This window comes from Sturnira hondurensis, unplaced genomic scaffold (assembly GCF_014824575.4).
Source record: "Sturnira hondurensis isolate 20B ecotype Veracruz unplaced genomic scaffold, ASM1482457v3 Scaffold0005329, whole genome shotgun sequence".
Taxonomy (NCBI): domain Eukaryota; kingdom Metazoa; phylum Chordata; class Mammalia; order Chiroptera; family Phyllostomidae; genus Sturnira; species Sturnira hondurensis.
Window position 1 is genome coordinate 1,793,347 of NW_028077960.1, and position 13,934 is coordinate 1,807,280.

Sequence of the window (13,934 nt, forward strand, 5' to 3'; positions counted from 1 at the left end):
GAGCAATTTCTGAAGTACAGCATTGGGAATTCGCTTTTAAACAAAGGGACTTTGACAAATGCAGATGACTTCATTATTCATAGAGGACTTAATTGGCTCACCTTTTCTCTGTTCCTGAGGTTTCCCAGTGCTGAAGTGTTACTCTCTGCCTTTTCTCGCCTGTTCCCCTGTTTCCTGGAAGTAGCTTTGTGAGCAAGTGCCTCATGTGACGAATGCTCTTTGCAGGCAGGGAGAGCAGGTTTCCCTTAGCAGGGGAGCCAACAACTTTTTGAAGAAGCCTCTTTCCTGAGATATTTTACTCTTTATCATGCAGAGCCCAGCCTACCTGTCAGTACGTGTCTTTCTGGCATGGTCACAGTGGTAGAAGCTGCCGGTGTATTGCAGAGTCACTGCCCTCTGATAGACAGCACTGCTGATTGTAACTTTCCATCATACTGAGTCTCTGCGGACTCAGGGGCATGTTCCATGTATCTAGGGTTTGTTCTTTCAGTGCTCCTTAGGCCAGCTGTGGGACCTGCCCTGCCTACTCTCCTGATTTTTTCCTAGCAGGATAAGGCCTCATCTGTCCCATCTCTCCCACAGTGGATGTCGATGTAGAGGATTATTATCCAGCTTTCCTCGATATGGTGCGGAGCCTGCTGGATGGCAATATCGACTCATCGCAGTATGAAGATTCACTGCGAGAGATGTTCACCATTCATGCGTACATCGCCTTCACCATGGACAAACTCATCCAGAGCATCGTCAGACAGGTGAGGGCGAGGGCCGGTGGGGGAAGATGTCCTTACCTAAAGATGGGCCAGGCACAGAATGGGCTTATCACAATGCTTATGTATGAATGCTTCTGTAGAGAGGAGGGGAAGTAAATGTGCAGTGGGATGTCTCTTGTTAACAAAATGGCAGCATTTCAGCACGTAATTGACTCCTCTGCTTTGCCCAGTGTCCCTCACAGTTGGATGAGACTACCTTAGACCTGGTGTTCGACTCTTTTCATGCTGGCTGCCTGTTGAGCCAACATTGGTCTTGAGCGTTTTCTTTGTCCTCCTGGTCCAGTTCTGCCCTCATCTGCCAGGGGTGAACTCTCAGCTGTAGCCTTTTGTCTTCCATAGGTATTGCTAATTCTGCAGACTTCCTCATTCAATATTTAAAGTCCTTTTTACAGGAAAAGTTTTGTGTATCATTTTTTTTTTAAGATTTTAATCATTTATCTTTAGAGGGGAAGGAGAGAGGGAGAGAAACATCAATGTATGGTTGCCTCTAGTGTGTCCCCTGCTAGGAACTGGCCTGTAACCCAGGCATGTGCCCCAACTGGGAATGAACCATGATCCTCTGGTTTGCAGGCCTGCACTCAATCCACTGAGCTACACCAACCAGGGCTTCATCTTTATAATATACTACCCACCTCACTATCTGGGGTTCCCTCTGAGTTAGGTTTGTGGTTGGTTTTGTGTTTTGTTCCTGTGGCACCCTTCAAATTTGTGAATAGGTTTGTTGTCCTAAACAGAAATGTTAATTTCATAGGAAACAGTGTGCAGTGGTCAGGTTTCCATTTCCTTTCCTTGAGTTCTGAACTTCCAAAGGGAGTCTGTAGTTGGTGCACTAATTTTTTTTTTTTTTTTAATGAAAACTTGTGAAAAGAAAATTCTAATTCTAGAGTCCACGCTGCCACTGTGGAAAGAAAAGTTTGTTGCTCAAGTGTTTTCTTGGGGTAAAGTATGGAACTCTACTTGTAGAGTTCCCCTGCTTTTGCCTTGAACTTGAAATGTGCTTGGCTCTGCGTCCTTCTCAGAGCATATTCTCAGGGTCAGGGAAGAATGTGTCACATACCTGACTTTTGACATCTTCACAAAAAGTTGTTAGGCAGACAGTTTTTTTCTTGAAAATTGAAGAAATTATTCAGGGGTCTTTAAGGGGTCTGTATGGTGACTGGCAGAAATCACTGTATGGATACAGTTAGCTGTGGTCATAATTTTTGAGACAAGTCCCTGTTGACATCCCCTAAAAGTTGCCCTGTGCTTGTGTTTCTGCTTACAGGTTTGCTGCTGCTATAGCTAGGGGTAACGTCTTCCTACTGCCAGCATGACAACTTTATAAGTTTAATAAAATTTTTCATAAGCTGAGGTTGCTTTTTTGAAACAATAGATATAATTTGCCCATTTACTAGAAGCGCCTGGTTATGATTTTGAGTTAGTAAGACATAATATTCAGTCTTATTTTATGGGAACAGGTTTCATCCAGAAACCCAAATTCAGTGTTTTTTTTAAAATATATGTTTGTGGTTCTCATCTTAACCCCTTGTTTGGAATGAGATCATGAGATTTGCATCTCTTCTCTCATTCACCTCATGTCATTTGGTATTCTCCCAGAGTTCATTGCTGACCTAAGGTAGAACATATATTTCAAGACAAATCCATACATTTATCTTACCGTTTCCAGGCTAGTTAAAGAGGGATTTATTTTTAAGAGTAAAATAAGTAGTTTTATAGACATCTAGTACAGAACTCAATGTATGCCCAGACCACAGAAGGATTGGACTGGGACATTTTTTTCCTTTGCCTGCATGCCTTCTTTCTGGATATCTACTTCATTCTTGTGCTTTTCTACAGATGAACATTGGATTTTCCCCCAACCTAGGCTTTGGCTTTTCATGGCAGTGCCTCTGACTCAAACATTACTTCATATTTCCATCCAGATGCTCCTCTGTCTATGAAGCACACTCATTGTGTCATTTCAAATTAGCAGGAATGCAGATCTGGCCTGGCTTAGGGATGAAGTTGCCTAGTTCTTCCTGGATTATAGACTGCCTTGTTGAAAGACTCTAGAAGGGGTCAGATATCCAAGAAGAGAGTATAGGTGAGGAGACCTGGGCTACTTTAATAAGAAGGTAGAAAGCAGAAATATCTACATGGCAGGGACCATGCTTTGGATATACTTTCCGTATACTGCTTTCATTCTATCTTAAACTTTACTATCAAGTTGTCATAAGCATTTTTTTTAAGATTTTATTTTTTGAGAGGGAAAGAAACATCCATGTGTGGTTGCCTCTTGCACACCTCTAACCAGGGACCCAGCCCAAAACCCAGACATGTGCCCTGACTGGGAATCAAACCGGCTGTCCTTTGCTTTGCAGGCCAGCACTCAATCCACTGAGTCACACCAGCCAGAGCTTAATAAGCATTATTTTAATGGTCCATTAGAATCCGTTGTCGGGACTAATTATAATGTATTTAAGCCTCTCTGGTTGCTGCTTTTTGTACCACTATCAAATCACTCATCCTCTGACCTTGCACTCTGTCCATTTATCTACAGATACACATACTTGTCATTTCAGACTTTTAAATATCAAAAATAAGTTGTTATAGTTATTAGCACTTTAAAAAGAATGTATCTTCCTAAAAATAGAATGGCTGAGCGGTTATGAGAATTTTAAAATAAAATAGACAAATTGATATTGCAGTTAACTTTTTGCTTCCTGCTGTATCTGTTTGGTTTTACACGTTCTCTGGCATTTTAATGGGTAGTTTCAGTTGAGGGAATTTTTATTTCACAATAGAAATATCTTCATGATTCATGGAAATGGAAACAAAAATTCAACATTCTAGTCATCAAATAATTTAATGAGATAGTCAAAAGTTATCAGTAGTCAATTGTGATTGACCTATTTTGAAGATGAATTAATTAACATTATATACAATTTAAGTACTGGATTTTCTATCAGCTGTAGATAATAGATGGTGTGTTAGGGAGAATATTGGCCCTAGGAATCAAAAAGCTTGAATATTAGTCCTGACTCTGCTCCTTCTGCTGAGCATCCCTGCAGTTAATTCAGCGCTAGTTTCTTAATACCTAATTAGTTTCAGACTTTGTACAGGAGCTGCTGGGTATAGACATGGTTCTCTAGGGCCCGTCTCCTACCTTGGTGTACACAGTGAGTTTTCTTATCTAACATACAAATTTGTCTCATATAACAGGATGCCCTCTTCAGGCTCTTTCCGGGATAGTTACATTGATCATATGAGAATATGTATAAAAGCAAATTAAAAAATGGTAAAAAAAAATGCCATAAAAATAGAAAGCTACTGGGATTTTCTTTCATATAAAAGTTTTTTTTAAGTTCCTTAGAATTTTAAATAAGCAGCACATTAATAACCATTGCCTTTGATTTTGCTTTTAAATAGATTTCAGATTTTTACTTATGGACCAGGGATACGGTTGAAAACTTTGGCTTAGTTATTCTCCAAAAAAGTTAAAAGAATAGTGGTTTTATGTGACTTATTTTTTAAAATTACCAATTCTGTCAGACCTTTTGACCTGAGTGACTGGAACTGTCCAAAGTAAGGTTGAGCGTGTGGCTAGGAGGAGTATTTTCTTGGTTCCTTGTCAACTTGCTTTTGCTTGATTCCAGCTGCAGCACATCGTGAGTGACGAGATCTGTGTACAGGTGACTGACCTTTACCTGGCAGAAAACAATAATGGGGCCACTGGAGGCCAGCTGAACACACAGACTTCGAGGAGTCTCTTGGAGTCAGCATATCAGCGGAAGGCCGAGCAGCTCATGTCAGATGAGAACTGCTTTAAGGTGAGAGTTAACTCATGTAGTTAAGGACTGTGCTGGTGACAGGGTAAGATGTTGGGACTGTCTCTACCAGAAGTCAGATACAGACCAGGGCTCTTTGACCCAGTGATTCTACTGAAGGAAATTTACAAACATGGAAAAGGGGAAGTAAACGTCTTGAAGGACAGTCTTTCTTGCCTTAAAAAAGTTTGTTTTATGTGATTCTTTATGATTTTATATTCTGCTTTTTTAAAACATTTTTACATATGATTGTGGCTTTTAAGTATATTGTTTTAAAATGTTTAAAAATATAATCCTTGATCATTGTGGGAAAGATAAGAAATGCAGAGAAAAGAAAAATTGCCTCCAATTCTTCCCAGAAAGAATCACTGATGACATTTCTAGACTTTTCTATGCTTATGTATATTTTGAGAGAAAATATATTGGGCAAAGTGTTCTGTAAGTTATTCTCTCAGCAACACCTCTGAGTCTTCAACATCTTGTGACTATTTGATATTTCATGCCTGTCATGTTTGACACCTGGTTTGTTTCCAGTTCTCCACCATTGAAATAGCTGATTTGAAAAGCATATTGCTGGAAACAGTCTAAATGTCCAACTCACTATGGGAATGGTTAATGGCAGCCTGTTGTGTGAATACAGGATGACATGTTTTGCAGCCCTTAAAAGTTAATTATAAATTATAAAAATATTGAAGCAAATAAAATACAAAAGCATGTGTACTATTATTGCAGCTATGTAATAAATGTGCATAGTTGAGCAAAGCCTGTTTGTATTTACACAAGAAGGTCAGGGTCAGATGGCCCAGAAAAAGGATTGTGATTGGCTGAGCAGAGAGCAAGGTAGGTAACAGTTTGACTTCATTGTGTTGTATGTTCCATGTACTTTAATAATCTGACCCCAAGTTTTTCACTTTGTTGTGTGCTTCTACTTTCAGCTGTTTTCATTTCTAATTCATCACCAGTAATGTTTACTTAATTTAGAAACAAATAACAGGAAACAAATTTCTTTGTTCAGTCCTCAGATCTGATTTTCTAATACCTGAGGACTTCCCCACTACAGAATAGATTTCCTACGCTTTTCAGGGTTTTAGATCTACAAATATTTGTTATGATCTTATTGTGTGAGAATTGCAGTGGTGAAACAGAATTAGCATCCTCACCCTTAGTGAGTTAACAGGGTATTAAATTGTGGCAAAGGCCAACAAAGGAATGGACAGATTCACCCTGTAGATGAGAGTACTTGTCAGTGAGAGAGAGCATAGCAGGAACAAAGGCTTTGTAACCAGGAAAATTGTGTCACCACAGTGATCCTCTATGTTTACATAGAGAAACAAATTTAATATATTAGCCCTGACTGGTGTTTGAGCACGGGCTGTGAACCAAAGGATCACTGGTTCGATTCCTGGTCAGGGCACATGCCTGGGTTGCAGGCCAGGTTCCCAGTGGGGGCCATGTGAGAGGCAACCACACATTGATGTTTCTCTAACTCTCTTTCTCCTTCCTTTCCCCTCTCTCTAAAAAGAAATAAATAACATTTTTTAAAAATTTAATATATTAGTGCCAAGCCCTTCAGAACCCCCGCAGCCACCACCTCTACCTCCAGCATCCTCTCTCCACATTTTTTATATGTACATTCTACACTGATTTTTTTTAAAATCAGGCATTTTTAGCTGTCTCTATGTCCAAAGACCCTTTTCTGTGCATTTACACACACATGTATGTATATGTAGGAGTAAATATTAAACTGTGCCTATTTTATGCCCTGCTTTTTTCATTTAATGTGTCATAGAATTGCTCTATTTTGGTTTGTATAGATCCACCTGTTTCTCAATTGCTGTGTCATACTTAATAGTATGATGTACCACATTCTTTTTTTTAAAAGTCATTCTCTGCCCTAGCTGGTATAGCTCAGTGGATTGAGCACGGGCCTGTGAAGCAAAGGGTCCCTGGTTCAATTCCCAGTCAGGGCACATGCCTAGGTTGCAGGCCAGGCCCCCAGTAGGGGACACGTGAGAGGCAACCACACATGATATTTCTCTCCCACTCTTTCTCCTTCCCTTCCCCTCTCTCTAAAAATAAATAAATATATTTTTAAAAAGTCATTCTCTTATGGGCATTTATTTTCACTTTTTTGCTATCTCATAGTACTACATTGAACAGCATTTTTTTGTATCGGGTTGGCCGAAAAGTTTGCTTAGTTTTTTCCGTAAGATGAATGGCTCTAGTTGTGCTTAGTTGTCTTTAACTTCATTCGAAACAATTTTGTTAGATTGTATTGTGGTAGCTGTCATATCAATGTGCATTTGAAAAAAACCCTTATGAAAATTGGTGGATTTTTATGCAGCCGTTTTAATATTGAAAATGGAAGAAGACACAAGTAACTGTTTTGTATATTGTGCTTTATTATTTCAAGAAAGGTAAAAACAACTGAAATGCAAAAAAAGATTTGTGTGGTGTATGGAGAAGGTGCTATGACTTATTGTGGAGGTATCAGAAATGTTTTGTGACACTTCTTGGTACTGTTGACATGTTGACCAAATATTTCTTTGCTGTGGGGCTGTCTGAAGCATTGGAAGATGCTTAGCAGCACCCCTGGCTGCTACCCACTAGAAGCCAGTATCAGGAGATAGCCAACACACTTTTGAGTGACATCCATACTTTGGATATTTTGATATCCAAATCAGTTAAAGATACTGGTGAAAATGAAAAGTGTGTCTTATTTTACAGAAAAAACTAAATGGACATTTTGGCCAACCCAATACTTGTGTCCTTGTGCTGATGTGTTAGTATTTGTTTAGGTTAGAGACAAGTGAAATTACTTGGTCAAAGGATGTGCATGTTTTAAATTTTAATGGATATTGATTGTTCTTTGACTCTTCCAAATGTTAGGCTATACCGTGTGCACTTTCATAAGAGCATTGATTTCCTTAGTCACTTAGTATTACCAGACTTCTTTATTTTTGTCAGTTAATGATGGTTAGAAAATTACATTATTTAAATCCACGTTTTTGTGTTTCTTACTGTTGCCCTTTCCTTCCCTCTTCTGTATATTGCTTATTCATATCTTTTACCTTATCAAGGGGAAGAGGAGTATCGTTCTTTTTTTTTTAGATTTTATTTATTTTAAGAGAGGGGATTGATATGTGATAGACATCAATAGTTGTGCTATATCTACTGTACTTTGCCATGTATAATGCCCCCCTGTGCATAATGCACACCCACAGTCTAGTACTGCCCATGTATAATGCGCATCCTTATTTTCCCCTCAAAAATTTGGGCAAAAAAGTATGCACTATACATGACAAAATACAATATGTTGATGGTTGCCTCTCACACACCTCCAGCCAGGGACCAGGTCTGCAACCTAGGCATGTGCTCTGACTAGGAATCCAACTGGTGACCTTTTGGTTCACGGACCCACACTCAACCCACTGAGCCACAACAGCTGGGGTGAGGTATAATTCTTTTTACATACTTATTAAAATGCAGTTGTCACTGTCATAATTTCTCTGAAATTGGTTGATCTCTTCCTATATCCTTCAGTGCCCAGCTGAGGGTCACTTCAGTGATGTGAAATCTTTCTCAGTTCACTGAGAAGGAATTGTTTACTCTTACATCATATTGCTCATGTCTCTAAAATAGTACCTTTGTAGTCACTCGATTATAATTAATGTAAATCTAGCCATTTATATTTTTCTTTCCTTTATTAAATTGATCTCTAAACAAGAAACCGTGTTCTATTTTGAGTGTGCCCCTGCCTGATAAGTAGTAGACACACAGGTCTGTGTGGTGAGTAAATGTAGTATAGGAGGGCTGTTGGTGGAGGAGGCCTGTAGGCAGGGCATCCAGGTGGGTAGTAAAGGATCTTTAGAGCCACACAAAGTAAATGGCTCGGCTTTTCTTGTGGTTGGTGAGCTGTGAGGCATTATTAAGGACTAAATATACCCCTGGGTTTGAGTTTTCAGAAAGATCAGTTTGGTAATACCGAATAAGGAGGAGTGGAGGAATCAGACGCATGTTTACTGCTGGAAACAGTTACCAAGTTTGGGTGGTGGATGTGGGCAGTCTAATAATGAAGCTAGTCAAGACTTGGAGAGTGGTTACAGAGGAGAGGGAGCTGGGTGAACACATGGTGAAGGGCCTAACAAGACAGGCAACAGATGGAAGAGACCATTGGGGTGAAATTAAGTTCATGTTTAAACACACAGAGCGTAGACTGCCTACTCAGTATCACTTGGGAGGGTGATTTTCTTAGAGCAATAGTCTAATCTAGAAACTCTTGGTCATCCTAAGGGTAGAGGGGTTTAGCAGACCCCTAGGGGCACAGGGGTTTGTTTTGTTTTGTTTTTAGTCTATTTTGGAAGAAACTATGTTTGTTATTTGTGTATATATATATTAGGAATTTTTTAAGCTTCTCCAGAACAACACCAAGAACCATAACTGGCTTCTGGTCCTGTTGGCTTACTGACTATGTATGTCTGAAACCAGAGCTCTATGACTTTTAGTTTCTTTCTTTTATAAGCCAAGGAGGTTGAAATGATTCTAAAGTTTCCTTCTAAGTACTGAGCTACTACCATGTGATGTGGATTGTGACCTTGTCTGCATCAAGCCCTTAGGATAAGGGCATTTAGAACCCTAGTGTTCTGAAAGGGGAGATCCATGTGCCACCATCATTTAATAGTTCTTTTGTGCAAAACATGACTTAGTTTTGCCTCTTATTAGTATATTGCTTTTAAATATAAGAGTTTGAAGAACTTTCAGTGTGACTGATACCATTATAGCAGATACTTCTTAATATATCAGTATTTTGCCCCGGCTGGTGTGGTTCGGTAGATTGAATGCTGGTCTGAGACCCAAGGGGTCGCAGGTTCGATTCCCAGTCTAGGGTACATGCCTAGGTTGCAGGCCAAGACCCCGGTAGAGTGCATGCGAGAGGCAACCACACATTGATGTTTCCCTTTTTCTATCCCTTCCCCTCTCTCTAAAAATAAAGAAGATCTTAAAATGTGTGTGTGAAAGAGAGAATTTTGTGTTCCTTAGGTAATCTTTAAACACTATAGACTGGTTTAAATTTTGTAGTAAGTCCTAGAAGTGGGATTATCAAGTGAAGTGGATTTGACATTTTATGGTTCTGGCTTTAAAGTACTCTTACTGACATTGATTATTTTAGCCAACTCAAGAAGTATGAAACATAAAATGGTGCTTTTTACACTGACATTTCATTTTGCTGGAAGCAAGATTAAACTTTTTCCTTTTTAATCACCTGCCTCCTAAGCGTTTGAGTATCTATCCTCCTCATCTCTTCTATTGGAGCAGAGTGTTATGACTTGATTACCTCCCAGTCCTTGAGAAACTAGGTAATAGCTTTGGAGATGGTCTTTTGTTTACACTCATGTTTCTTATTTGCAGCTTATGTTCATTCAGAGCCAAGGCCAGGTTCAGCTGACCATTGAGCTTTTGGACACAGAAGAGGAAAACTCGGATGACCCTGTAGAAGCAGAGGTATGATAAGTATATTGTAGAAACTGCTGAAGGGAGCTGTCATATCCTGAGAGACTGACCTTGATTGTTTTCCGGAAGGCCAAGATAGCCATAGGCCTGTTTAGGGGTTAAGACCTGATGCTTAAAACACAGATCATAGCTGCCAGGTGGTAGCTATTTGGGATTGATGTCAGTCTCGTCTAGCTCTCAGTGAGACAATCACCTCCAAGGAAACCTCATGGCTGGCACCCTCCATTTTTCTCTGAAAGTGTAAGAAACAACAAATGAAGCGCCATCTGCCTGATATCATCTTGTCTCTTTGTCATGTTTTACTTTTTGTTGGATTAGATGAAACCAGGGGATCTCTACCCACCAGAGTAGACAGAGTGAGTTGGTTATCATAACTGAGTCTAACTGTTAATGCTAATGAGAAGTGCAAGCCACACACATGGTATTGGGTGGTCTCTGGAGGGGAGACTGGGAATATGGGCTCATGGTTATTACCAAATCATTAAATTTTTAAAAGAGATTCCAGAAATCCAGATTTTAATGTAAAAGTGATTTTCAAACATTTGCTACTAATATTTTATTTTTTAATAAAAATGCTCTGAAGATTTTTTCTAAATGCTCTGTGAGGAAATAAAAATTGTCAGTGAGCCATCTTCTACACATTTATGACTTCTATTAATTTTTAAGAATCTCAGAAACTTGGGGTTTTGCCATCTAACATAGCAATATTCAACTGGTATGCTACAGGAATTTTTAAAACATCCAATGCCTGACTATTTAGTCAGGATCACCGACCTTTTTTCCTTTGGTCTGTCAAATACAAAAACAATAGCCCACGCACTGATAGCCCACACATTTTGTGTGAATGAATCAAAATTATACCTGTTTTTTCTGTCAGATCATCAAAAATGTACATTTTTTGGTGTGCCACAAAATTTTAGTAAATAGTTTGTGTTCCATGAGACAGAAAAGCTTGAAACTTGCTAATCTAACAGAATTTTTAAGCTATTTCAACACTAAGTAACAAGCATTTTACTATAGGAAGAGATCTTTTTTTATCTTGACATTTTAGGGGTCTCAGACATTTTAGTCTTAGAATTTGCTGATGCAGATGGAATTCAGATTTTGTGTTCGTTCCCCACCCCTATTTTGTGTTTATGATCCTAGCGCTGGTCAGACTATGTGGAGCGATACATGAATTCTGATACTACCTCTCCTGAGCTTCGTGAACATCTGGCACGGAAACCAGTATTTCTCCCAAGGTGAGTGAACCAAGTCATGTATAGGCAGGATACACTTGTGCACGGTTGGGCAGTGGAGAGTTAAATGACTGTCAGTCTCTTGGCGGGCGGGGGGGGGCGGGAGGAGTATTTTCTTTTTTATTTTAGAGAGAGGAGAAGGGAGAGAGAAAGAGAGACAAGAAACATGGATTGGTTGCATTCTATATGCACCTGGGAGGCCGAACCTGCAACCTTCAGGTTTGAGCAACAGTGCCCATCCAACTGAGCCACACTTGCCAGAGTGAGATTCTTATGTTTCACTTGCTATATTCCTTGCTCTATCTGCTGAGGATACTAATCAAGGTTTGTGTTCCAGTTACACCAGAAGTTTACCTGGAGCTCGTGCCATAGCATCAGGAAAGTGAGAGTTTTAGAGAACAACTTACTTCCCTTACATTGGATAGGAATGTAAAAGGACACAAAGCTAAATCAGCAAAGGAAAAAGGCACCTGTGACAAAGTCAGAGTAAGCCAAGTGAGAGCTTACCAGAGACCTCTTCCTTTGGAGTTACACAAGATGCTATGAATTCTGAAACTCTGTTTGAAATGCTGTCTGCCAAGGAAGCTTATTAGGTTTTCTCTCAGTGCTATAGGTTTTTTGCTTTTGTTCTTGTTTTTTTAAGATTTTCAAAATGTATTTATCCTTAGAGGGGAAGGGAAGGAGAGAGGGAGAGAAATATCAATGTATGGTGGCCTCTTGTGCGTCCCTTGCTGGGAACTGGCCTGCAAACCAGGCATGTGCCCTGACTGGGAATCGAACTGTGGTTGTTTGGTTCGCAGGCCCCTGCTGAATCCACTGAGCTACACCAGCCAGGGCCGTAGTTTTTTACTGGATACTAGTTGCATAAGTACTCTCTGCCTAGCATTTACCAAAATTCCAGATTTTCAGAAAGCAAGCACATTTTCAGCATAAACCATATATTATATGCAGACAGTTAATATACAGTGAAACCACTTTTACCATTTACGGAATAGTGGAAACTCCCAAAATCCAAGATCCCAAGGGATAAACTTCAAAGCAAGCCTCTCAAAGGATAGCTTGTTAAGCCTGCTATGCTAACTCTCTTCACAGAACCTTTTCGACCTATTCCCACCACCATATGTGGGCAGACTGTCATGTTGACCCTCTATCTGAAGTTAAAGAAGTTAAAGTTTTCAGAAGTAGAAAATGGGTTTTGCTGTAGTAGATTGGCTTTCTTTCTTCCCAAAAGTTTGGAATTGAAATCTCATGCTTTGTATTTTTAGAGAGTTGTTACCCAGAATTATAAACTCAGTCCTAATCAGAACATGGATGGGTGGGCAGAGGGGCTTTGCCAGTTTTCCTTCATGGATTCACTGAGCAGACTTCAAGCAGCTGCTCTGTGCCATGCCCCTCTCTCAATAGAACACTTTGTCTCCATGCTTATGCCCCAGGAATCACTGTGTTGGCAAAGTTTTTAAAAGATTTATATTCTGTGTTGTAGATGGTGCAGGGAAGGGGGGCACTTTCATAATCCATGGGAACGAGATAAATTGATACATTCATTTGGGGGTCAGGGCTGTTCATGTATGGGACCTTTACCCTAGAACTTTGGTTTCTAATAATTTGCCTTGTGTCGAAAGTTCGCAGTCTTTTTGGCCTTGAAACCCCCTTCACTCTTAGAGATTGAGTACTTCCAAAAGCTTTCATTTACATGCATTACATCTAGGAACGCTTACCACAGAAATTAAGGTTGAGAAATGTTTACAAGTGTTAAGAATTCATTTTAAAAATGATGATACTAAATCCATTATATTGCTATAAATATTTTTTTAATGAAAAGCAATTTCAAAACAAAAATTAGTGAAAAGAGTAGCTTTGCATTACATTTTTGTAAGTCTGTTTCTTGTCTGGCAGAATGGAAGAAAAGCTAAATTCTTATATCTGCTTCTATATTCAGTCTGTCTCACTGTGTTGTTTGGTTGAAATATGTGAAGAAAACCTGGTCTTACTCAAATATGTGGTTAGAGAAGGTTATTTTCATAACCTTTCAGATAATTGGATGTTCTGGGATATGATAACAGAACCCTTCCAGCGGTAGTTTTGTAAAGCTGAGCTGCAGTAGCAATGAAAGTCAATGATCTCTTCTTACCATTGTGTCAAACCATTGGTTTATCTTATAATTTGAATCTTTTCATCTGTGATTTTATAATTTCATGCAGTTGGTTATTTGGAAAGTAATAATTCACTAAGTCATGCAGACCTACCAAATGTTTACACATTTTCATTTTATTGTATCCAAAAATCTCGTATTAAAATCGCTGTTGACCTCATCAAACACATCTTTAAATAATGGGAAGCTGTCAGCTCCTCTTGGCAAGTACCAGTTTACCCAAATTCATAGTTTTACTTGAAAGCTTAGATCTTACTGTTGGCAACAAATATGTTTTCCTTGAAGCACCAGGCTACCTTGCTCATTTTGGAGAAAATATGTACCAGATATTCTAGGTTGACTAGTTAAGTTGTTTTGTTTTGTTTTGTTTTGTTTTGTTTTGTTTTGTTTTGTTTTTAGGTAAAATTGGTGATCCATTTGCAACTGGGGTGCTTTTCTTCAAGGGTTTCATTGTATC

At 39.2% G+C, this 13,934-nt stretch overlaps 1 protein-coding gene across 2 annotated transcripts in view; it reads left to right on the top strand.

Annotated features, from left to right (window-relative positions):
* Positions 1-13,934, top strand: part of SIN3A (SIN3 transcription regulator family member A) — a 68,361-nt gene that overhangs the window by 48,818 nt on the left and 5,609 nt on the right. For both annotated transcript variants that reach the window (XM_037046990.1, XM_037046988.1), the window contains exons 16-19: positions 583-752; positions 4,406-4,579; positions 9,986-10,078; positions 11,234-11,328. In XM_037046990.1, coding sequence (XP_036902885.1) covers positions 583-752; positions 4,406-4,579; positions 9,986-10,078; positions 11,234-11,328 — 532 coding nt within the window. The remainder of the gene's footprint in view (positions 1-582; positions 753-4,405; positions 4,580-9,985; positions 10,079-11,233; positions 11,329-13,934) is intronic.